The 25,000-nt window shown below is 39.4% G+C and overlaps 1 protein-coding gene across 1 annotated transcript; it reads right to left on the bottom strand.

Moving 5' to 3' along the window:
- Positions 1–209: 209 nt before the first annotated feature.
- Positions 210–21,789, bottom strand: LOC117365686 (cytochrome P450 2U1). Its single transcript, XM_033956352.1, has 5 exons — positions 21,245–21,789; positions 3,629–4,258; positions 3,292–3,453; positions 1,255–1,422; positions 210–537 (listed from the first exon to the last, which is right to left on the bottom strand). The coding sequence occupies exons 1-5, from the start codon at positions 21,750–21,752 to the stop codon at positions 359–361; spliced, it is 1,647 nt and encodes a 548-aa protein (XP_033812243.1). The 5' UTR covers positions 21,753–21,789; the 3' UTR covers positions 210–358.
- Positions 21,790–25,000: the final 3,211 nt, after the last annotated feature.

Raw genomic sequence — 25,000 nt, forward strand, 5'->3', positions numbered from 1 at the left:
CACTCCAGTCCATCTATACCTTCCCAGCCATTGAAGCCCTCCCCAGTCCATCCTCCACCAAATGGCCATATAAAGACACAGACCGTGCAAGTTTGCCCAGTACAGGCCTTAGTTTTTCAATATTTACTATTATTTTCTGATTCTAGATACTCTGTGTTCATCCCATGCTTTTTTGAACTCTGTCATCGTTTTCATCTCCACCACCTCTCTCAGGAGCGCATTCCAGGCATTACATTGCTCTTGAGTCTACCACCCCTCAACCTCAAATTATGTCTTCTGGTTTTACCATTTTCTTCTCTCTAGAAAAGATTTTGTTCTACGTTAATAGCTCCATAAGTATGCTTAAGTGTGGCTGATTTCATCTGCTGGATATGGCAACACTGAATGGAAACGGAGCTAAGGTCAGACCAAACATTCCCTCTAATGATGGTTTATTGGTTTCATCAGACAAACGAAAGGTGAAAGTCTGTAGGAGATTCACAAACATCAAAAATACTTCCATTTTGGCCAACTTTTCGCCCAAGCAAACACGACGACCTAAAAAAAGAGAATGAAAACAATAAAAAGCAATTATGAATCAGCATATGAAAATAACAATCTTCATGTATAATAGACATCTGCAATGTCATCTTAGAATAGAATACAGTGCATTCTCGTTATCCACATGTTCCATCTTCACTAATTTGCTTACTTGTGCAAAATATAGTGTAAACCACTTGTGCAAAATATAATGTAAACCACTTGCATCTTTTGTACTGACTAAACGTATCTTTATTGTAAACCGTTTCTATCCCATGTACTGTCAAATGTATCTTTATTGTAAACCGCTTCGAACTTCACGGTATAGCGGTATATAAGAAATACATTATTTAAGGAAGGGTGGGGGGAGGGATTGTACACTTGAAGAGAGGGTAAAATGAATTAAGAAGAATAGTGTTGGGAGGGAGGGTGGGTTATGGGTTTATATATATATACAACTGTTATTGTCTTGATGGATTTATCAAGTGTTGTTTTTGAACCTATGTATGATGTTTCTTGTGAGGACCAGGGTTATGGATTGAAGTTTATCAAAAAGGTTGGTTTTCAGTCTGCTTTTAAACAAGACAAACTCGGGTAACAAGACAAACTCGGGTAACCACACTAGCAGATAGCATTCAACATTTACCAGTCTTTATATGTCACAATTTGCCCCTAGCTTCCCCCATTCAAACTCTATCTTCTTTATCAGGCTGTCAGTAATGGAAAAATATTTACCTATCCCGAAAGGAATAAATGCTTCTTTTTTGAGGACCTGTCCAGATGCATCCAAAAATCGATTAGGGATGAAGTCATCTGGTTTTTCCCATATCTTAGGATCCCTGTGCACCGACCAGAGATTAGCTATGATTATGCTACCTTTAGGAATAGTATAGCCTTGAAAAACTTGAAAAAAAGCAATAAAAATGTAATTAGTGAAGTACAGCTGGAAAAGAACATAACTCTTAAATTATTATCTTTGATATCATGCACTCTGTCATGCATAACCCACCAACATGACTATGAAATTCAGCAGCAAACACACTTAATACCAAAAAAGAGCCAAAAGGGATTTCCAATTTTGGTAATACTGTTCTGGGAACTAATTTTTTAAAGGCATTCAAGCACCAATGTTGCCTCTATAATACAGGCACCTTTTTGGACTACCCACAAAGGCACCCTGTTATAAAACAAAGTCCTTGATTCATAAATCTGATTTCTGTGATTCTCCTAGATGGTTGACACTGGAAACTTCTTTAATTTCTCACAAACCTTTAAACTTACTACCCTTTATGGATAAGTTTCCATTTAATGAATCAGATTGCTCAAATCTTCTGCACTGACTATATTGACATTTTATAAATCTATTAACAAAGAGTCGATAAGTCTTGAACATGTCCCTCTGTGGTTTTAACAGTACTATTAAATTTTATCTCCTACTGATATGAAAGATAAATGCCAGTCGAATAATATTTGGTCACTCTCTCAGCTTACCTCTGATGGCAAATTGCTTTCAGGAGAATGTTTGAAAATGGGTCACTGTTTAAAGATTATTTTAGTCCCTTACTATCTCATTTTGACGATTCCTTTGATTCTTTAAATTTACCCAACCTTTACTGTTTGGTAATAAAAAAGCATCAAAAATTTACAAAATATATTTTATCTAAATTAACTCCCTTCAGGGAATTTTGGGAAAAGGAATTACATCTAAATCCTAAAGAATTTGACTGGATTTCTTTCTGGTCCTCTTCAGCTCGATCTACTATGTCAGCATCCATCTGCCAATTCACTTATTATGCATAATGCCTATTGGACACCTACTAAAATTGCTGTTTCTTCAAAAAATCTTCTTCAAACCTCTGCTGGTCTTGCCTTCAGGATCCTGGATCTTTAATGCATCTCTTCTTTACATGCCCAAATGTTCAAACATATTGGATTGCTATTTGATCAAGAATTTTGTCCATACTTCACTTACCCCCACCTTTACAAAGCTGCACTAGTGTTTTTAGCACCAGCTGCCATGGTAACAGCTCAGATGCTCATAGGAATTCTAAAACGCTAAAAATACTAAAACAGCTTTGTAAAGGAGGGGGTTAGACAATTTGATGCCTATATCTTATAAATCAATTATATTACATTCTTCAAATCCTGATATCTTCATGCCACCAACGGTCACTAGAACCTTCCAATATTATGATTGCCTTGGCTACTCATCAAATCATTTGCAACTGGAAAGACAATAGCATCCAAAAAACACTTTTTCAAGTTTCAAAAAGACTTGGGCACCTCTGGATGAATACTGTAAGATTCTCTAAGCTAATTCTGTATGATTGTTCCATACACATATCTTTTACTTGTCTAGATAGAATTTATTAATCTTGGTAACCTTTAGGATTATTGTTGTTTCTTTATTGGTTTGTATTCATTTATATATTCAAAAATTTTTCAATAAAATACTGGGAAAAAATAAAGTCCTTTATGCCTATGGGAAAAATGCTTATTGCCTTAGTCCCCAGTATGTCAAGCAATCATATTTATTTTACATTTTTACAGAGTTGCTGATAGGTGAAAGAGATGCAACTCAAAGAATGGTTTGTGCTTTCTTTGCGTTTCTCCAGCAAGTAAAGCTGATGCTGAGCTCTAGTGCTTCCTCTCTCTCTCATAATGTCATAAGACTCAGTAAACGATTAATAATACTAGTACCCAGAAATAAATATTGTAGGAATTGCATGGATAGCCAATGCCTAAGAATGTAAAGTATTTCTTGATGCCTACCAGTGGTCTCTGATGACATGTGAGGAATACTAAAGGGCACAACTGAATTTATCCTCTGTATTTCCATGATAGTTGCTTCCGTGAAGGGCATGAGGGCCTTGTCCGTAAGAGACGGAGGCCTTTGCCGGCCAATAACTGCATCAATCTCAGCCTGTACCTTCTCTGTGGAAAGCAAGCATAAAGAGAGTGCAAATTGAGCAGGCTATCAGACAGAAGCAGATCAGATTCACGGCCCTATATTGAGAATTTTAGAAGTTTTAAAACTAAACAATCACATCACCCATCACCCTAAAAACAACAATTTGCTTCCTCTCCACCCAAACTTAGTTTTATTTACCTTGAACATCTGGATACAGTGACATATACAGAAGAGACCAAAGTATTGTGTTGGTGGTGGTATCTGTGCCTGCAACAAACAGATCACCTATGATGAACAAGAGGTAGTCTTCATTAAAGCTGCTCTCGCTGTTGGTATTTTTTTCCTTTTCCATGTGTAAGAGATACATGTCAATAAAGTCCCTCGGGTTTTCTGCATCCAGGGTTTCCCTGTGCTCTGTAATTATTCTGAGTAGAAAGGCTTTGAGGTCATTTACAATCTGCCTGTGCTCTTTGAACTTTCCAAAAGGAAGATAGTAAAGCCAAGGCCAGAGATTTAAAAGAAGGATTTGGCCATTTAAGAATAGTTCTAATCCACGGGAAAGAAGGCACAGCAGAGTTTTGAACTCTTTGTTCTCATAGTCAAAGCGCTTACCAAAACAGATGGAACAAATAATATTGGACACTGCATTGCTGATGATTGGGAATGGGTTGACTAAGCCCTCTTTTAACATTTCTATCTTCACATACTTAAATTCTTCATTAATTTTGACTTCCAGGCTGAGCTTCCCGAGTCCAAAGTGGCGGAGGGTTGAATGGGAGAACCTCCTCTGCTGCTTCCATACTGGGCCATAGGGTGCAAATACAATACCTGAAAGAGAGAAAGAAAGAAAGAAAAAGAGAGAGAGAGAGAGAGAAAGAAAGAAAGAAAGAAAGAAAGAAAGAAAGAAAGAAAAAGAAAAAAAAAATGAGAGAGAAAGAAAGAAAGAGAGAGAGAGAGAGAGAGAAAGAAAGAAAGAAAGAAAATGAGAGAAACTGTTAAAGACATTTATTGAAAGATTAGGTTTTTTTACTTTTTGATAATCCTCATTCTGTAAATCCACGGAGGAGTCTGTACAGTAGGTGAACAAGAGACATTTAAATAAAGTTTCCATCATATCTACCATCTTCTGCCTTTCCTTTTCTAAAGTATACAGTATATTGAGGTCTATACATCCCCAATAGCATGTGGTCAGTGTTTTCAGTGAATCCCCAACTCAGCTCTATTGTACAGCTCTGCTTTTTTTTTTTTGCTTGATGCAATTTGATTTGTTGGCCTGTTCAACTGGTCAAACTGCATCAAGCAAAAAGTAAATCATAAAAGGAAAGCAGGGCTCTAGGGATGGGGTTTCAGCCAATCCCCTGAAGAACCCAACAGTACTGATCTGAATTTGATTGATTGAACAGCTTCTACCTGCTCAACCAAATTCAGAACAGTGCCCTCAAGGACTTGGATTAATCCCCTAAAGGTCCTGACTGCACAGCACTGTTGTCCCTATACTCTTTATGATGGAGACCACTGAGCATTTTAGTAGCTACCCTCTGGATAGACTCCATCCTGTTCATATCTTTTTGAAGGTGTGGATTCCAGAATTTTACACCGTATCCTAAATGGGGCCTGTGGATACGGTTGTCAGTAAGGGTATGGGCCTAATTCAGTGGTCTCAAACACACAGCCCAGGGGCCACATGTGGCCCGCCAGGTACTATTTTGAGGCCCTCAGTATGTTTATCATAATCACAAAAGTAAAATAAAACAGTTTCTTGATCATGTCTCTTTAGCTATAAATGACAATATTATTATTAAGCCTTAGCTAAAAGGAAAGATTTATAAACTATAAAGAGTTTTACCTCATGCAAAATTATCATTTCATTAATAAGACATTAACTATTTTTTTCTGAAGCCCTCCAAGTACCTACAAATCCAAAATGTGGCCCTGCAAAGGGTTTGAGTTTGAGACTACTGGCTTAACTGTAACCATGACATCCTGTTTGTCTTTGGGAAGCAGAGCTGAGATTGTGATGTCATAATGCCTCATTCCACCAATAAGAGCAAACCTCATCAGTGATGTCACAATGGCTTGATTGTCCTGTTCTCCCCTCCAACCCAGCCAGCAGATTAACCATTCCCCTTAACTCAGTAGTCTCAAACTCACGGCCCGCCAGGTACTATTTTGAGGCATTCGATTTGTTTATCATAATCACAAAAGTAAAATAAAACAGTTTCTTGATCATGTCTCTTTAGCTATAAATTACAATATTATTATTAAGACTTAGCCAAAAGGAAAGATTTATAAACTATAAAGAGTTTTACCTCATGCAAAATTGTTGTTTCTTTAATAAGACATTAACTATTTTTTCTGCGGCCCTCCAAGTACCTATAAATCCAAAATGTGGCCCTGCAAAGGGTTTGAGTTTGAGACCACTAGCCTAGTTCCTTCTTATTTGATAAGTCTGTTCTGTTATTCTTCTTTACATTACTCATGCAGTACTAAAGCTTTGTTTTTCCACCAGTTAAGGACTGCAGGTACAAAAGATACCATGACAAAACTCTCTCTTTTCAGATTGCATTATAGGATAAAGAGTTTAAGGGGCTATTATCGAAGTCTATTTCTTATTTTCATTATAGAAAACAACTTAAGATTTTTTTTGTTTTTGAAGTTTTTCAGTTCCTAAAAACTAATTCATCCGTCATCTTGAATTATGTATTTAGAGCTAGTCTTTTGTAAACCGCATTGAACTCTTCGGCAGTTGCAGTCTAGAAATAAATTTTTATGTTATGTTACTAGAGACTTATATAGAGGTACTAGCATCTCCTTTTAAATAAAGGAGAATATGGTCTATCCCATCTGCCTAACAATTTATCCACCATGGGTAGATGCACAAATTCACTTATGAAACTTGGCACCCATTCTATTTCCCCTATGTCTTTCATTCAACTTACAAAGTCATATGCAGCTTATCCCCAATGCTCTCTTGATCGTTTAGGCTGCAAAGTATGCTGTGGATAAGAAAGCAAAAAAGAGTATTTCTCAGTACTTGTCAATAAAGCTCAGCAATGACCAGATGGTTTTTAGAATAATATCTAACCCTCAACCACTTTTTAAATAAATTGTCCTAGGTCCCTTAGGATTCACTTCAGTATTGGTGAACTGGAACAGCATTTCACTTACTTACTCCCCTAATTATGAATGTGAACAACATATTTACAGCTTAAAAGAAGAATCAAATAGGCAATAGAAACTGCAAGACACCCCAAAAGCTTCAATGCAGATAAAGGGCTCTCCATCCAAAAGAAACTTAATGCAAAAAGGACTGGGGTTGAGGACAAACACCTTTTCTATCCATCTCTCAAGTCTTTTCTGATAATCATCCTGGATTTCAAACGGACTTTCCCGCCAAAATTCAAATCCATGACCAACAGACTGCCCTGTTCTCAATCAAAAATAGTAGTAATAATATAGAAAACGTGATATTAATGATTCAAAAAATACTGTAAAGTGTAGCTGAGCATAACATGAAATGTGATGTCATATAAAACAAATGTTTCTTATAAAAAAATAAAAGGCATGTTAGCCGTTTTAGCATGTGCTAAATATTAGCACACGCTAAAGCCAACGCGTCCGTTATAGTCTATGGACACATTAGCATTTAGCGAGCGCTAAAACGGCTAGCACGCCTTAGTAAAAGGACCCCTACATTTGGCTGCTTCTTTTTTTTTTTTTTTTTTTTTAAATTTTTATTTATAAATTTTCCATTCTTACAATATTTGAATCATACAATATATTGTTAATTATTACATATCCAAAATATTATCATTAATAATTCATAGTATTTAAAATATAATATGATAAAGATTATACAATAACATATAAAATATAAATCCCTCCCCCTTTTTATATAATATGTTTCCATTAATTAATCAAATCCCACCCCATTCATATATAATTTTTATCATTGTGCTAAGAAACTAATCATTAGAATAATTTGTCAATGGTTGCCAAATTTTCTTGAAATGAAGATTTCCCTGTTGTAACGCTAATATTTTTTCCATTTTATAAATATGACAGACAGAATTCCACCAGAACGTATAATTTAATTTGGTATAATCTTTCCAATTTTGAGTAATTTGTTGCATGGCGACTCCTGTTAGTATTAGTAATAGCTTATTATTATTTGCTGAAATCGGACTCTTAGTTCTCATTGCAGTGCCAAATAATATGGTGTCATATGAGAGTCCTACGTGATTCTCTAGTAACTTATTAATTTGGGGCCAAATTGAATTCCAAAATGCGTTTACATAGGGACAGAAAAAGATTAAATGATCTAACGTCCCTATTTCCAATTTACAATGCCAGCATCTATTAGATCTAGTACTATCTATTTTTTGCAGGCGCGTTGGGGTCCAGAATACTCTATGTAATAAGAACAACCATGTTTGATTCATAGATGCTGACTTTGTAGATCTTAATCTCCAGGACCATAATCGTGGCCATTGAGATTCAGAAATTGTCTGACCAATCTCAATACTCCAAATATCCCTAAGACCTGTTTTCTTTTTTTTATTTAAAAATCCGTATATCAATTTGTACCATTTTGCGGCTTGGTGACCCAAAAAATCCGCCTGGAAACATAGAACCTGTATACTATATTGATTATTTAGATTTTTCCATTCAGGGAACCCTACCTGAATGGCCTGCTTCAATTGCATCCATTTAAAATATTGTGTTTTATTTAATCCAAATTTATTTTGCAATTGTGAAAAACTAAGCAGTGATCCTTCTGATATGACATCATTCAATGTTCTTATTCCTGCATTTATCCATTGTTTCCAGACGATTTTAAATCCGCCAATTCTGATCCTGGAGTTTATCCATATTGATTGATTTAGAGATTTAGCAATAGGTTCTGGTGATAGATTACTGATATATCTCAATGTTTTCCAAGTGTCAAATAAAATTCTATGGTCTTTGTATCTTTTAGGCATTGTTATAGTTATTAACTGTTCTGGATATAAAGGGAACAGGAGCCGCCATTCTAAATACAGCCAATCTGGTACATTTTCTAAAAGGTCTGGGAGGATCCAATACATACCCTGTCTTAAAATATAGGCTTGATGATACCTATAAAAATTTGGAAAATTTACCCCCCCTTCCATAATTGGTCTTTGTAATGATACTAAAGCGATTCTTGGTCTTTTCCCACACCAAACAAATTTTGTAAGAACATTGTTAAGTTTTTTATAAAATGACCCCTGAAAAAATATTGGAATCATACTCATTTGGTAACAAATCACAGGTAATATCATCATTTTAATTGTTTGAATTCTTCCCCACCAAGAAAGATGTAGTGGATTCCATTGCTCACACATTTCTGTTATTTTTTTCAATAAAAGTTTTTCATTCTCTTTGACTGTATCTTCAATTGTATTTTTGATCATAATTCCTAAGTATTTTATTCCATCCTCTTTCCAAATAAATGAATATGGGTCAAATAATCCTTTAGTACAATGAACATTTATTGGGAGAATTTCAGATTTGTTCCAATTAATTTTATATCCAGAAAAAGTACCATATTTTTCTATTAAATTAAGTATACATGGAATAGTAGTTTCCGGTTCTCTTAAATATAATAATATATCATCTGCATATGCAGATAATTTAAATTCAAAACTGGTAAATGATATTCCCTTTATCTCCTTAGTTTTGTTTATTGCAATTAATAAAGGTTCTAGGACAATATCAAAAAGTAAAGGAGACAAAGGGCATCCTTGTCTAACTCCCCTATGCAAGTTAAATCTATTTGATAAATTATTGTTAATATATAATCTTGCTCCAGGAGAGCTATACAATGTCTGAATCATTTTAATAAAACCGGATCCTATACCAAACCATTGTAAAGCTTGGTATATAAAATTCCATTCCACTCTATCAAAGGCTTTTTCTGCATCTAAAGATATTAAAAAAGCTGGATCATTTATATTTTTTGCTAAATTTAATGAGTGGAATGCTAATCTAGTATTATTTGATGAATGTCTTTTAGCAATAAATCCTGTTTGATGTACATCAATAATGAAAGGAAGGGCTTTTGCCAATCTTAATGCTAATACTTTAGCCATTAATTTGTTATCCACATTCAATAATGAAATAGGCCTGTAATTTGATACAAGAGTAGGATCTTTGTTTGGTTTTGGTAAAACTATAATTATCGATTCTGCCATAGTACCAGAAATATTTTCATTCTTTATTTGATATTGATACAAATTTAACAGATGTGGTAATATGATATTTTGGAAAAATTTATAAAATTCAACAGTATACCCATCTCCACCTGGAGCGGATCCAACTCTAAGAGACTTCAATGCTGTTTCTAACTCTTTTAAAGATATAGGTTCTTCTAAACTTCCTTTTATATGATCTGGAATATTTGGTCCAATATATGAATTTAAAAAAGTTAATCCATCTTGTTCTTTATTTTTATAAGAATTGGAAGTATATAATTCTTTATAAAAATCAAGAAATTGTGTTATAATATCTTTTGTGTTGGTATGTGTGTTACCTTGTGTATCTTTGATTGCAATAATCTTAGATTTTCTTTTCTTTACTTTAAGTAAATTTGCTAATAATTTCCCCGCTTTATTTGAATTTCTATAATATTGTACTTGTTTATTGAAAATGTCTTTTCTCACAATTTGAGAAGAAATCTCATTATATTTAACTTTTAATTTTAATATTTCTTGTAATGTTTTATTTTCCCATTTCTCAATTAATTTATTTTCTAATAATTTAATTTGTTTTCCTATTTCAAGAAATTGTTTTTTTTTTTGTTTATTAATAAATGTTGAGTATGTAATAATATTTCCTCTCATAGTTGCTTTAAAAGCATCCCATAAGATCTCAGCATTAATAGTATCTGATTCATTAAATTGAAAGAATTCTTGCATTTTTATTTTAAAATCTTCAAGAAATTTTGAATCCTCTAGTAAATCATTATTAAATCTCCATATTGAATCAAAGTTTTCAACATCATTATTTTGAAGATTAATCCACACACCAGCATGATCTGAAATTATAATGGGATCAATTATTGCTTTTAGTACACGCTGCGCTATATTATTAGAAACAAATATATAATCAATTCGTGAAAAAGATTTATGGACCTGAGAACAAAAAGAAAATTCCTGTTCATTAAAATGAAGAATTCGCCATATATCTACTAAATCACAAGATAGTATCAAATTATCTAAGCCTAATGATTTCATAACTTTACTTGGTTTTTTATCCAAAATCGGATCCATTACAGCATTGAAATCCCCTGCTACTATTAAATTAGATGTAGCCAGTGGTAAAAGTAATTGTTGAATTTGTTTAAAAAACTCCATTTGATTCGTATTAGGAGCATATAAATTGAATAAATTCAGGGTTGTATTTCCCAGAACCACTTCGATATGTACCCATCTACCTAAGGGATCATAATTAATTAATTTAAAATCTGCATTACATTTTTTGTTTATTAGAACAGCCACTCCAGCTTTTTTCTTTAAAGCCGGTGCAAATAAACATTTAGAAATCCATCCTCCAGATAATTTTTTTGATTCAATTTCCGAAAGATGGGTCTCTTGAATGAAGTAAATGTCCGCATTTTGATTTTTAAGGAACGATAATAATTTCTTCTTCTTAATAGGATGATTTAAACCATTGACATTCAGCGAATACATTTTTATATCCATCTAATTAATAATTATGTTTTAACTAATATTCTATGATAGTTTACATGATTAGTTCCTAGCACATTCAATAAAAATTTATCTCCTATCCCACCCATTATTTTCCCTCCCCTCCCACCCATTATCATATTCTGATTTGGAACACGCATTGGTCATGCAAAACCTACATCTCCATCCCCAGGCAACTAATAATTCATTATATTATTTAAAAACATATTTCTAAATTCAATACATTCTTTATACTTCCACCCTTATATAATTGAAATTTATATCCATTTAATCTATAAAATTTTATAAATTTACTGAGAATTATATATATTTGATTCATACAATTAAATTCAATATCATGCATACATGTAATATAATACTCTTAATAAATAAACATATTATAAATATAGCTCTTATTCTCTATATATATCTATAAATCATCATATAAATTAAATATATCCATTTTTATATAAATATTAATATTAATAATAATGCATTTCAATCATTTTCATAGATCATCTTCATAATGAATTAATTTGAATGAATAATTGAATAAAATATACATTTTATATCAATATATAAGTTTTATAATAAATTAATATTTTCTTAATTATCTACCAATCAATTACTTAATTTCTTATTTTTCATAATAAGTTAATATGACTGAATAATTGAATTAAATAAAAATTTTATAGTAGACATCTATTTTATTAATTAATCCTTTCAATAATCAAATTATTTTCTTGTATATATTTCATAAAATTATAATTTTCTTACACAGAATCAAAATATTGTTTTTATAATAAATTAATATATTTCATTTTTAAATCTTATTCTCAATATAGCAATAATAAATTTTCCTTTCAATATTTTTAATGATAATTTCATTGTAAATCATTTCATTATTCATTAATCATAATAAGTTAATATGCTATATAATTAAATAAATTCTCTATTTTGATTAAAATATGTATTTTATATAAATATTTAAATAAATATATATTTTTTTTTTTATATTTTATTTTATTTATTTTTTTTTTTTCCTAGTAATATTAATGATTGTGGATGCTAATATTTTATTAATAATTAATTTAATAAAATAATATTATATTATTGCATCCACTATATCAATAAATTATATTTCCAGTTAGTAACATTTCTTATGTCTTAATTTTTTTTTTAATAATCTTCTTTATTTTCCCTTTTTTCCATCTTCTTTCTTCAGCTGAATTGTTCTGTTTTTTATGTAAACATAGGTTCTTTTTGTGTCAAAAATTCTTTCAGTTTTGCAGGGTCTTGAAAATATATGGATTTATTTCCACTGGATACTCTCATAGTGGATGGATAATATATTCCATATATGTATCCTTTTTCTTTCAGCTGCTGTCTGTATGTGAGGAATTGTTTTCTTATGTTTGCTGTATATTTAGCAAAATCCGGTACTAAAATCAGTTTTGATCCTTTATAATTCAAGTTTTTATTTGCTTTTGCCATTTTTAATATTTCTTGAGCTTGTTGATACCTTAACACCTTGAATATCAAAGGTCTTGGAGCAGCCTGGTTTACTGGCTTTCTTGTGGGGATTCTGTGGGCTCTTTCAATTTCTAACGGCCATTTTGAATTGAGCTGAAGCAGTTTAGGTAAAAGATTTTCCAAGAATTGTACAGGATCTCCCCCTTCAATATTTTCAGCCAGCCCCAAAATTCTGATGTTCTTTCTTTTTCCTCGGTTTTCCATATCCACCAATTGATTTTTTAAAGCTGCTACTTCTTTTTTATCTTTGTCATATTCTTGTGTGAAGGATTCAAATTTCTCCATTTTTTCTTCCATCACTGTCATTCTCAGTCTTTCCGTTTGGATCTCTTGTTTCATGTTAAGAAGTTCTTCTTTAACTTCAGATATTTTATTGGCATTTTCAGTCAGCATCAGTTTTATTTTGAACAGTTCAGTCATAATATCAGACTTTTCAGTGAGTTCTTCAGTCTCCATCGGGAACGGCATACTCGATGGTGACAGGGGAGTTACTTTTGTTCTTTTTGCTGATATACCCGATGTTGAAGGTTTTTCAGCTTTTCCCTGCTTCATACTTGCCATTTCCGACGTTGTTTTATGTATTTTTAATAGCGATTAGACAAAGTAGAAGTTTTATTTTTATTCCGTTTGTTGCCTGGATACGGGAGCGCTGCGGTTAGGCTGCCATATCGTGCGCGCTCCAAGCCACGCCCCCATTTGGCTGCTTCTTACAAAAAGATCAAGTTCTACATTCAAACCAGCAGGTATAACAGTATTGAGTTAAAAAATAAGTCTTTGTTCTAATCACTGCAGCTATAAATTTATATTATTACTGCACCATCTAGTGGGTACTTGTTTAATTGCAAAAAAATTAACATCATCAATTTTGGGCTCCTTTTACGAAGGCACGTTAGGGCCTTAATGTGCGGAATAGCGCGTGCTAGCCACTACTACCTCCTCTTGAGCAGGCAGTAGTTTTTCAGTTAGTGCTAATCCGGAGTGTGTGCTAAAACCGCAAGCGCTCCTTCGTAAAAAGAGTCCTTTATGTCTATTATCAGTTAATTCTCCTTCAAACAGTTGCCATTTGCCCTTTTTCTTCTCTCTTCTCTCCTGTCTAGTCCCTCAGTACACCTGCCTCTGAAATATTAATCATTCCTTTTTAGCTCTTTTCTGCCTATTTCTTAACCTTCTCTTTTTCACTTTTCAGCTACTTATCAAATTTCCATCTTCTCTAACATTCCCCATCTTATTCTCTCCTCAGCCCGCCATTCCCTTTCAACTTCAACGTACTCCCCATGTCCATATTTCTACCCTCTGTAATAAGTATCCTCTCATCCTCTTCCTTACCACTCCTTCCTGACCTCTCCCACATGATTCTACCATTCTAGGGTTTTTCTTTTTCCAACCTTATAGTTCAGCATCTGCTCCCTCTTCTTTCCCTCCCCACCCTTATAGCCCAACACTTGTCTGTCCTTTCTTTCTTCCCTGAACTCTCCCCCATAGTCCAGCATTTTCCCCACTCTTCCCTCACTCTTATTGCCAGGCATATCTCCATCACTTTCTTCTGTTCCAGGATCCAACATCTCCCTCTCCTGTGTATCTCTTCCTCCCTCTCATCCACCCAATGTCCAACATCTTTTTCTCTCCCCCTCCCTTGCGTCCCTCTCCCGAAGCAGCATTCTCTCCCTCCCTTAAACTGCCATATCCAACATTTAAGTTTCTTTTCCATTGTACACCATCTCTCTCTCTCTCTCTTCCTGTCTCATGCCCTGGGTCAAATCTCTCTATTCCCCTCCATGCAGCATTCCTCCCTTCAACATCTCTTCCTCCCCTCCACCTTATGTCCAACATTTCTCTCTCTCCCTCCCCTCCATCATAAACAGGATTTCTCCCTCCTACCCTTTCAACCTCTTTGTTGCATCTGTCCCTTTCTCTCCTCTAACCATGTCCATCAATTCTTCCTCTCCCCCATGTGCAGCAGCTATCCTTCCTCCCCTCCCATCTCCCTGTGCTACAGCTTTCCTTCCTCCCCTCCCCCCATGCAGCAACTTTCCTCTTTTCCCCTCCTCCTGTGCAGCATCTTTCCTGCCTCCCCTCCCCATTCGGGACTCTCTCTTTTCAATTCCTCACAGAATCAATTCCCATGCACCACTTGCCACTGAGCCAGAAGTCTCTCCGCATCAGAGGAGACGCTTCCAGATTAACAGCAGGCTTGTGGGACTCACTGCTGATACCATGACTCATTCAAGCAATGTCATCAAGAAGGCAGGATCTGTGCAGAAAAGGGGCATTCTGCCCAAATTCTGTGCAGTCACGCAGAATTCCACTAGGGGTAATCTTTCATGGAACATAGATCATGAAAATGACTGGATTCTCAACTATCGACTTTTTGTGTAATAAAGTTGCCTTATGTGCATAATCAACTGTTTCTCTAATTTCTTTTTAAAATCTAGATGTGGGATCTTCTGGAAGTGAAACATAAAAATTATCACCCATCTGTCTCATGATTTCAGCTACATAATTTTCTCTATCTTGGATCATTATTCCCCCATCCTTATCAGCAGGTTTTATAACAATTTGTTTGTTCTGGGCTAGGGAAGGTATGGCTGATTTTTCTAATCTAGAAAGGTTGTAAAATGGATTCTTATTAGGTTTGTTCTCAAGGGCTTGAATATCCTCGAGCACACATGTATTGAAGGCTGTGATTAATGGATCCGCTGGTTCAGGGGGAACCCATCTCAATTTGTTTTTAACAAATGAGCAGTCACTGGCTGAACTGATTTTGTCTGAAAAAAAAATAATAATAATAATAATTGCGTAATTTGAAATTTACACTGAAAACGATGCAAATCTATTCTAATCTGGAGGGAGTCATAATGAGTGGTAGGAACAAAAAAAACTCAGTCCTTTTTGTAAAACCTTAAATGTTATTGTGCAATCTTATATCCCACCGAATCCTAATTAAGAATTCTAGGTGAGTTACAAGCAATATATTGTCACACAGAATTTTATATAGAGTTAAACATGTTATAAAGAATTATACACACTATAATTATGTCCCCCTTTTATCAAGCTGTGTTTGAGCATTTTAGCACTGGCCAGCAAGGTAAATCCTCTGACACTCATTCAATTCCTATGAGCATTGGAGCATTTAACTCACTGGCCAGTGCTAAAATGCTCTACCGTGGATTGATAAAAGGGGGCCTATCTAATATAATAAAATGGTAGACGCGCATGCGCACTAAAAAAATCGTGTTCCCTGAGCTGTCCCGTTTTTTTTAGTGCGCATGCGCGGGTTGTACGTCACCAAACTCGGCAACGCAAGCCATGTCCGCCGTCGGCCTCGAGCTCCTGGGGGCCGGCGGCTCGAGTCGCCCAGCCGGTGCTGAGTCCCCCCCACTCCCACTTCAGCTGGCACGGACGGTTTGAGAATGAGGAGAGAACAACGCAGCCAGACGGACCGCGGGAAGGGAAAGGGGGGGAGGGTTTCGAGGGAGCCGGCTGGCCGCATAAATTATTTTAATTTGAAATCTGCCGCCGTCGCCGCGGCTCCTCTCTCATCTTCCGACATAATATAAGTGCAGCTCATGAGAGGAGCCGCCGCGGCGGCTTTTAAAACGGCTCCCTTAGTTCGCTGCATTTTTTTTTTTAAGTTTAAAACTGCCGCCGTGGCTCCTCTCACGATCTCGGCCTGTGTCAGAGAAGGCTTCCGACGCAGGCTGGATCGTGAGAGGAGCCGCGTAGGCATCTTTAAACTTAAAAAAAAATCCAGCAAAGAACTAAGGGAGCCGTTTTATCTCCATGCTGCTACGAAGGAACAGGTGAGGGGGAGGGAAATGCTGATGCTGATGCACAGGGAGCAGGCAGGCAAGCAGGGGAAGAGGGAAAGGGGCTGCTTTGGGGGTAGGGGTGTGCTGGGGGCACATAGCAGTCATGGGCAGGGGATCACAGAACAGGCAGGCATGGCTCAACAAGGGGAGAGGGAAAGGGGGCTACTTTGGGGTGAGGGGTTTCCTGGGCCAGACAGCAATCATAGGGGGGAAACAGAAAGGGGCCACGGAGCAGGCAGGCATGGCACAAAAGGGGGCAGGGGCATTGGGAAACGGGGCTGCTTTGGGGGGAAGGGTGTTCTGGGGGCACACACCAATCATGCCGGGGAAGAGAAGGGGGCCACAGAGAGATAGGCAGGCATGGCACAAGACAGAGACACAGACAGAAAGAATGACAGACAGACAGACAGCATCCAAGCACAGAGAGAGAAAGGAAAAAAAAAAACAGTCGTCTACTCTAGCACCTGTTGCACAGGGGGAGAACGAAAGAGATGCTGATGGACAGGGGGTTGAAGAAAAGGAACGGAGGACTAATGTTGGACAGGGGGAGAAGGAAAGAGGTGCTGCTGGACAGGGGGGAGGTAAAACAAAGGGAGAAGGGCTGCTGCTGCATAAGGAGAGCAGTGAAGGGGTGGTGGTGGACACAGGGGAGGTAAAAGGAAGGGAAAATGGACAGGGGGAGCAGGCAAGGGGTGGTGATGGACAGCCAAGGAAAAAGAAAGGCAGAAAGAAAAAAAGCGGCTAAGGAGAGAGAGAGAAAGAAATAAAGACAGACACACACACATATGTTCTAGCACCCGTTAATGTAACGGGCTTAAAGACTAGTATATATTATATACAGTTAACAAATCACTAGTCTTTAAGCCCGTTACATTAACGGGTGCTAGAGTAGATGTCTGTATGTATGGTGTGTTGTTGTTTTTTTAATTTGTCTCTCTCCCTGGAAGCTGTCTGTCTGTCATTCTTTGTGTCTGTGTCTATCCCAGGTCCCCTGTCTGTGCGTCTTTCTTTCTGTCTGTCTCCCTGGCCCCCCATGCTTGCCAAAACAGCCCCCTTTCACCTCTCCCCCTGTTGTGCAATGCCTGCCTGCTTCGTGGCCCCCCTTCTGTTCCTCCCTCTCCCCGATTGCTGTCTGCCCCCAGCACAACTCTCCCCCCAAAGCAGCCCCCTTTCCCCCTGTTGTGCAATGCCTGCCTGCTTCATGGCCCCCATCTGTTCCTCCCCCCGATTGCTGTCTGGCCCCAGCACACCCCTCCCCCCAAAGCAGCCCTCTTTCCTGCCTGCTCCATAGCCCTTATTTTTCGCATTCCCTCCTGTTCTTCCCCTCCCTCCATCCACCCATGTTTGCTTCCGCCGCTGCCGCTCAAAGCGGCCTGCTTAGGTTCACGAACGGCTGTAGTGAACCTCGCAGGCCACTCTCCATATGGTAGCATGTTCCCTCTGACGCAATCGCGTCAGAGGGAACGTGCTCCATGTGGAGAGCGGCCTGCGAGGTTCGCTACAGCCGGCCGCAAACCTCAGCATGCCGCTTCAAACAGGAGCAGCAGCAGTTGATGCGGGAGGGGGGACTCGTGGACGTGTTCACGCTAGGCCGCCGCAAGCACTGTTCCGCACCCCCTTCATCTTGCCCTCTGGTGCGCCAAGTCAGCGCGTAAGCCACTGGCCATCCGCCTCGGGGGGGGGGGGGGGGGAGGAAAAGAGAGAGCGGAGAGGCGGCGACGGCAAAGTTAGTGGAAGGGAGACGCTGCGTCTTTCAAAAGGGAGCGGGACAGAGCGTAAGCCGCGCATGCGCACTTCCTATGTGTCGCTACAGCTCACGGAAAACCGGCGCACACATAGGAAGTGCGCATGCGCGGCCTAGCGTTTTATTATATTAGATTATACAGTCTGACGTAACGTTAAATGCAATCATATATCCCAACAAATCCTCATTAGAGTTCTAAGCGCATTACAAGCAGCATATTACAACATAGAATTCGGTGTAGAGTTAAACATGTTAAAAAGAATTATATATGCCACTTAAAATTCTCAGATAGTGCATACAGTCTAGGTAATGTATCAAGATAGCAGCTGACCATTAACATTGGGCTCCTTTTACAAATCCACAGTAGAGGTTTCTACTGTGGACCGGCAAGGTAAATAATCTGATGATCATAGAATTCCTAAGAGCGTCAAAGTACTGTACTTTACCGGTCCACAGTAGAAACTTCTACTGCGACTTTGAAAAAAGGAGCCCATTGTCTTTATTATTATTAGTCTGAGTCTCTTTGGACCCCTGGTATGGATTTATTTTAAAAAAACATGTTTTTAGATGTTTGTGTAACCATAGTGTGGTTATGTGAATTATGATGGGCAAGTATCACACTTTTCTTATCTGAATGATTTGTATTGTATTGTATATCGTTTCCTTATATATCTTTGTTTTGTATTATATCTTTCAGAGTTGGGAATGATAGGATCAGGCTGGAGTTATGTAGATCAGCAGATCTACCTAATACTTCGGTAAATCTGCGAAGCTATTAGGGACATCATCATATAGTGCAGTGTCCCGCAAACTTTGCCAAGCCACGGCACACTAAACATAGGGGTTGCAGCTCAAGGCATCCAGAAGTGCACGGACGTCGACGTGATGACATCGTGAGCATGCACGACATAATCACGTTGACATCTGCACATGTGAGAAGGCCCTACAGAAGGGTCCTGAGCCACCAGTGGGGGTTGCTAGAAGGGAAGACACGCAGATAGAAGGACAGGTGCTGGTGCCAGCTGACTGTTTACAGATGTGCCTCTCACAGCAAGAAGCACATCCTGTAGGCAGTCAGCCAGCACCTCTCCTCCTCCTCGGCGTCTCGTGGTACACCTGGAATCGCGGCCAGCACACAGTTTGCAATACACTGATATAATGTTTTAAATGCTAAGCAGCAAAGAAAAAAAGAGAATTCAAACTACACTTCTCCCTCTATATTTGTGGTTTCAGCATTCGCGGATTCGATTATTCCCGGTTTTTAGCTTGCTGGCTCCTCCCCCAAAATTACATTAGCTTGCATAGAGAAATCGTTGATTCCAAGTGTTTACAGAGAAAATCACTGACGCCGAGCACTTTCTTCACCGTGTTTTGCTTCTCCTTCAGGAACAGACCAGGTCTCCCACCATGTTATTTGCGGTTTCACTATATTCACGATGGTTTTTAATAGAAAACAGCAAATAACATACGAAAAAGTTATTCATGGTTTTTCTGTATTTGTGGTTCTGTTAATCCCCTATCACAGCGAATAAGGAGGAAGAAGTGTATAAACAGTAACCAGTAACTATCAGTAACCAGTGCAGTACTACAATCCTTATTTGTAGTATACGAGTTTTGCTGCAGTGTTTTGTCCCACTGTTCCCTGTCCTCCAACATTTTTCCCCCTCTCATCTTTCTCTTCCCCATGCATCTGTACCTCTCCCTCCCTATGCCCAAAAATTCTCCTCTTTCTTCCATTCCCTATGTGCACCATCTCTCTTTCACTCTTACTCACAATCATGCCCAACAATTATCCCTTTCTATTTCCACCCCCACCTCAGCATCTTTCCCTCTTTCTTCCATTCTATGTCCCAAGTTTGTGCCTCCTCCCTCCTTCCAGCCTTTGTCCCAACACGCGGCCTCCTCTTTCCCAAGTTCGTGCCCCCTTTATTTCAGTCACGGTGGATCCTGTATGAGGAAGCGACCCTTATGTTCAACCCCCATCCTTTCAACTTTTATAGCTCCACCCCGTGCCCTCACTGCAATTGTCCGTAACTGCACACCCACTCCATCTTAGTTGGGTTTGTAAGCTGCTTAGACATTTTTATTACAATAGGCAGGGATATTAAATCTGTAAATAAACTTGGAAACTTATTTTGGCACTTTTAATATCCGAGCACCAAAAACTTTTAGCTCACTGCGTTATATAAGTAGATTGATGCGTGGAGGGAAGGGGTAAAACACGGACCTTACGGATCTAAAACCGCACGTCCTTAAAAATCTGAGGTCCGTGTCCGTGTCGCTTGTAGTTTCTGTCTCTTACAGACCTCTATGATATTTTAGCACTGACGGATCCGTCTCAACATAGGGAGGGAAAAGTATTAGGATCCGTCAGCGCTAAAATCTCATAGAGGTCTGTCAGAGCCAGAGACTAGTGCTGGAGCATCAGAGCAGAAGCCTTCTTATGTATAGGTTTAAGTCTGCCGGATCTTATTATTACCGTTTTGCGCTCTGCTTATCCTTTAAGCCCGACATAGAATTTGGCTCTGACAGACCTCTATGAGATTCTAGCGCTGACGGGTTCTAATACTTTTCCCTCCCTATGCTGAGACGGATCCGTCAGAGCTAAAATGTCATAGAGGAATGTTAGAGACAGAAACTACGAACGGCCTCAGATTTTTAAGGATGTGCGGTTTTAGATCCGCGAGGTCCGTCAGGTCCGGGTTTTACCCCTTCCCATGCGTGGATTGCGCCCTCTCCCGTCATCCTTTTAACTGAAATTTGGCAAAGATGGGGGGGATCCTATTTGAACAAAGTAGTATATTAAGTGAATAAAATAAGAGAGAGTCCACTACCAAATTCCAGCAAAAAAAAAAAACACACACACACAAAAAACAACCCTCCTTAGGTAGATCCTGACCCAATTCACTATTTGGGTAAAGACTGGCAAACACGGGGTTGCTCGTGGTTCGGCCTTGAAACTCAAAAAGACGGAGACAAAGAGATACCGGGATCTGACTAGTCTGCTGCCGGCCCTTACCCTTCCGTTCGCAGGTGAGGGCGATCTGGGGCACATTGGGCCGATCCGAGAACGCTTCGGCGTAGTTCACCAGCGCGTCCTTCACCGTGTCGAAGTCGTTGAGGAAGACCACCAGATATCTGCCACCGAACAAGCTGAAGACGTTGCCGTAGACATCGGCCACTAAAGCGCTAAACAGGTGCGCGGAGCCGATGGCCCTCCAGCTCGTCAGCAGCCGCTCTGCCCCGCGGCCCCCTTTCAAAGCGGGCCACAGCAGAGAGATCAGACGCCCCGGCAGCAGCAGGAAGGCGGCGTTGCCCACGAAGGGCAAACACCAAGGCCCCGGCGGCAGGTTTCTGGAGCGGACTGAGTGCAAATCCCAGAGGAACTGGAGCAGCCAGTACGTGGCCAGAAAGAGCAGAACTCCCAGCGCGTACGTGGACCAGGGAACGTTCTCCGAGTGGCCGCCCGCGGGAAGCAACGAGCGAAACGGCAGCCTGGAGCCGAGCTCCTCTCTCGCACCCTCCATGACCCCAAAAGCCGACCTTTGCGGTTTTTGAGCTCCAACGTGCCAACCGCGAGGCGATTGTTTTCAAAGCCTCGCACTCTGGTCCCGCCCCCGGCGCGATTCTATTGGCTGCTCTTCCTCGATGTTGACGTCACAATCTCCTGCACGAGAGGGAGAAGTGGCATAGCGGATTGTGTGAACCAGCGTTGACAGAGAAACTTTTTTTTTTTTTTTTAATAATTCCGGCCAGTTACCTTGAAAAACCCAGCCCAATGTACGAGGGGCTGCTGAAGTTCTCAGCCCAACTAACTTCAGTTTGGAATAGTCGCCATCGAGGGCTATACAGGGCAGGATTAATTCTTCCCGGGCCCTAGCCACACAAGTACACTGGGCGCCCATGCCCCACCCCCATTTATCTGTTTTCTTCTTTACTTCCACTTGTATTTCTTTCTTTTTTTTAATTCAAAACAAACAAAGATTAGCATACCAATGCACAGTTTTTCTTCTATGCAACCCTCAAACATCTCTGAACAAATCCCCCGTCCTTCCTGCCTACTTACCCAGGACTTTAACTCTGAACCCTTTCCATACATATAGAAAAGTGTTCAATCCGAAATCGCATGCGCACTTAGGGTTTTGTGATCCCTGCGGCCGTGTTTTCTGATCAGTGGTCAGATTCTATTTTAGAACCCGGTGGTAGAAACATAGAAAGATGACGGCAGAAAAGGGCTATAGCCCATCAAGTCTGCCCACCCTACTGACCCACCCCTTTAGTCTATGCCCTAATAACCCAATTCCTTAACTTAACCTTCGTAGGGATCTGACATAGACATCCCATTTGTTCTTAAAGTCTTGTACGCTGCTTGCCTCGATCACCTGCACTGGAAGCTTGTTCCAATGATCCACCACTCTCTCCGTGAAAAAATACTTTCTGGAGTCGCCATGAAATTTCCGGCCCTTGAGTTTGAGCGGATGTCCTCTTGTGGCCGAGGGTCCTTTGAGAAAGAAAATATCATCTTCTACCTCGACGCGTCCTGTGATATACTTATTTTTTTATTTTTTATTAGGATTTTATATACCGCCTATCAAGGTTATCTAAGCGGTTTTTACAATCAGGTACTCAAGCATTTTTCCCTAAATGTCTCCACAAATGTCCCTAAATGTCTCAAGCATTTTTACTTAAATGTCTCAATCATGTCTCCCCTCTTCCTACTTCTTCGAGAGTGTAGAGCTGTAATTTGTTCAGCCTCTCTTTGTACGAGAGACTCTTGAGGCCTGTAATCATCCTGGTGGCCATCCGCTGAACCGATTCAATTCTGCGCACATCCAGAATTCACAGTATTCCAGATGAGGTCTCACCATGGCCCTATACAATGGCATTATGACTTCAGGCTTCCGGCTGATGAAACTTCTATTAATACAACCCATCATCCGCCTTGCCTTGGATGAAGCCTTCTCCACTTGATTGGCAGTTTTCATGTCTGCACCGATGATTACTCCTAAATCTCGTTCTGCTGAAGTCCTAGTTAAAGTTTCTCCATTCAAGGAGTACGTCCTGCGTGGATTACCGCTTCCGAGGTGCATGACCTTGCACTTCTTAGCGTTGAAGCCTAGTTGCCAGGTTGAGGACCAACTTTCCAAAGTAAGCAGGTCCTGCTCCATATTATTTTTTAAATTGCAATCACCTACATAGTTTGGCGTCGTCAGCGAATAATGTTATTTTACCTCGAAGCCCCTGAGTCAGATCCCCTATGAATATGTTGAAAAGGAGTGGACCCAGGACTGAGCTCTGTGGTACTCCGCTGGTCAGCTCCGATGTTTTAGAGAGGGTACCATTGACCATCACTCTCTGAAGTCTGCCACTTAGCCAATCCTTGACCCATGCTGTTATTATCTCTCCTAACCCCATCGATTTCATCTTGCTTAGCAACCTGCGGTGTGGGACGCTGTCAAAAGCTTTACTGAAGTCCAGGTACATGACATCCAAAGACTCTCCCAAGTCCAGCTTTCTTGTTACCCAATCAAAGAAGCTTATGAGATTGGATTGGCAGGACCTACCCTTGGTGAAACCATGTTGACTGGGATCCTGAAGATTCCCCTCATTCAAGACCATGTCCAATTTGCGTTTAATTAGTGTTTCCATGAGTTTACACACTATTGATGTGAGACTCACCGGTCTGTAATTCGCAGCCTTTGCCCTGCAGCCCTTTTTGTGCAGAGGAACAACGTTAGCTGTTTTCCAGTCCAGGGGAACTTTCCCCGTGCTCAGGGAGAGATTGTAGAGCATGGCCAACGGTTCTGCTCTGGTCTTTTAAGGCGTACTATCCTTCCTGTGTTCCTTTTCCTATCACTAATATACCTGAAGAAGGATTTGTCCCCTTTCTTAATGTTTTTTTTGCCAGAGTTTCTTCCATTCTAAGTTTGGCCTTCCTAACTGCCGTTTTGACCGCTGTAGACCTGGTCCTATATTCTACGTTAGCTACTCTTTCCCCCGAGTGCTTGTACGAAAGAAATGCTTTTTTCTTCTCCTTAATGAGTTGCGAGATTTCTGTGGTGAACCATTGAGGTTTATTGTTTCTTTGTTGTTTATTTACTGCCTTAATGAAGTGGCTAGTTGCTTCGTGTATGGTTGATTTCAGGGTTGACCACATAGCTTCCACATCACCGGTCTCTGCTTGGTCCTGCAGCGTCCAGTGGACAAAATCTCCCATGCATGCGAAGTCAGTTCCCCAGAAATTGAGTACCTTTGTTTTTGTGCTTGATTTAGGGAAGTCTTTCCTAAGGTTGAACCATACTATATTATGGTCGCTGGAGGCTAGTGCATCTCCACTCTCTGAGACCTCTGAGACACTTTCCCCATTGGTGAGTACCAGGTCGAGGATTGCCTGGGCCCTAGTGGGCTCCGTTACCATCTGTTTGAGACGTGCTCCCCTTATGGAGGTTAATAGCCTCCTGCTGGCGCTGGTTGTCGCTGAAAATGTGTTCCAGTCTGCATCAGGCATATTGAAGTCCCCTAGCAGTACAGTGTCGCCCCGTAAAGTGATATTCTCTATGTCTTTAATTAATTCTGCATCCATGGTTTCCAGTTGTCTTGGGGGTCTATATACCACACCTAGATACAGGCATTTTTCACTGCCTCTTGCCAGGTTTACCCAGAGGGACTCCCCGGTGTACTTGACCTCTGTGATCCTGGTGGTTTTGATGTCCTGTTTGATGTATAGTGCTACCCCTCCGCCCAATCTGCCCTCTCTGGCCACTCCCCTCCTCCC

This window comes from Geotrypetes seraphini, chromosome 1 (genome assembly GCF_902459505.1).
Source record: "Geotrypetes seraphini chromosome 1, aGeoSer1.1, whole genome shotgun sequence".
NCBI lineage: Eukaryota > Metazoa > Chordata > Amphibia > Gymnophiona > Dermophiidae > Geotrypetes > Geotrypetes seraphini.

What these genes read in the sequence shown, in the direction of transcription:
- LOC117365686 (XM_033956352.1), bottom strand. Translation starts at nt 21,752, where the DNA reads ATGGAGGGTGCGAGAGAGGAGCTCGGCTCCAGGCTGCCGTTTCGCTCG. An exon ending in ACTGTATCCAGATGTTCAAG is followed by an intron (nt 3,454 to 3,628) that starts GTAAATAAAACT and finishes TGCTTTCCACAG; the next exon opens with AGAAGGTACAGGCTGAGATT. An exon ending in CATGTCATCAGAGACCACTG is followed by an intron (nt 1,423 to 3,291) that starts GTAGGCATCAAG and finishes CTTTTTTTCAAG; the next exon opens with TTTTTCAAGGCTATACTATT.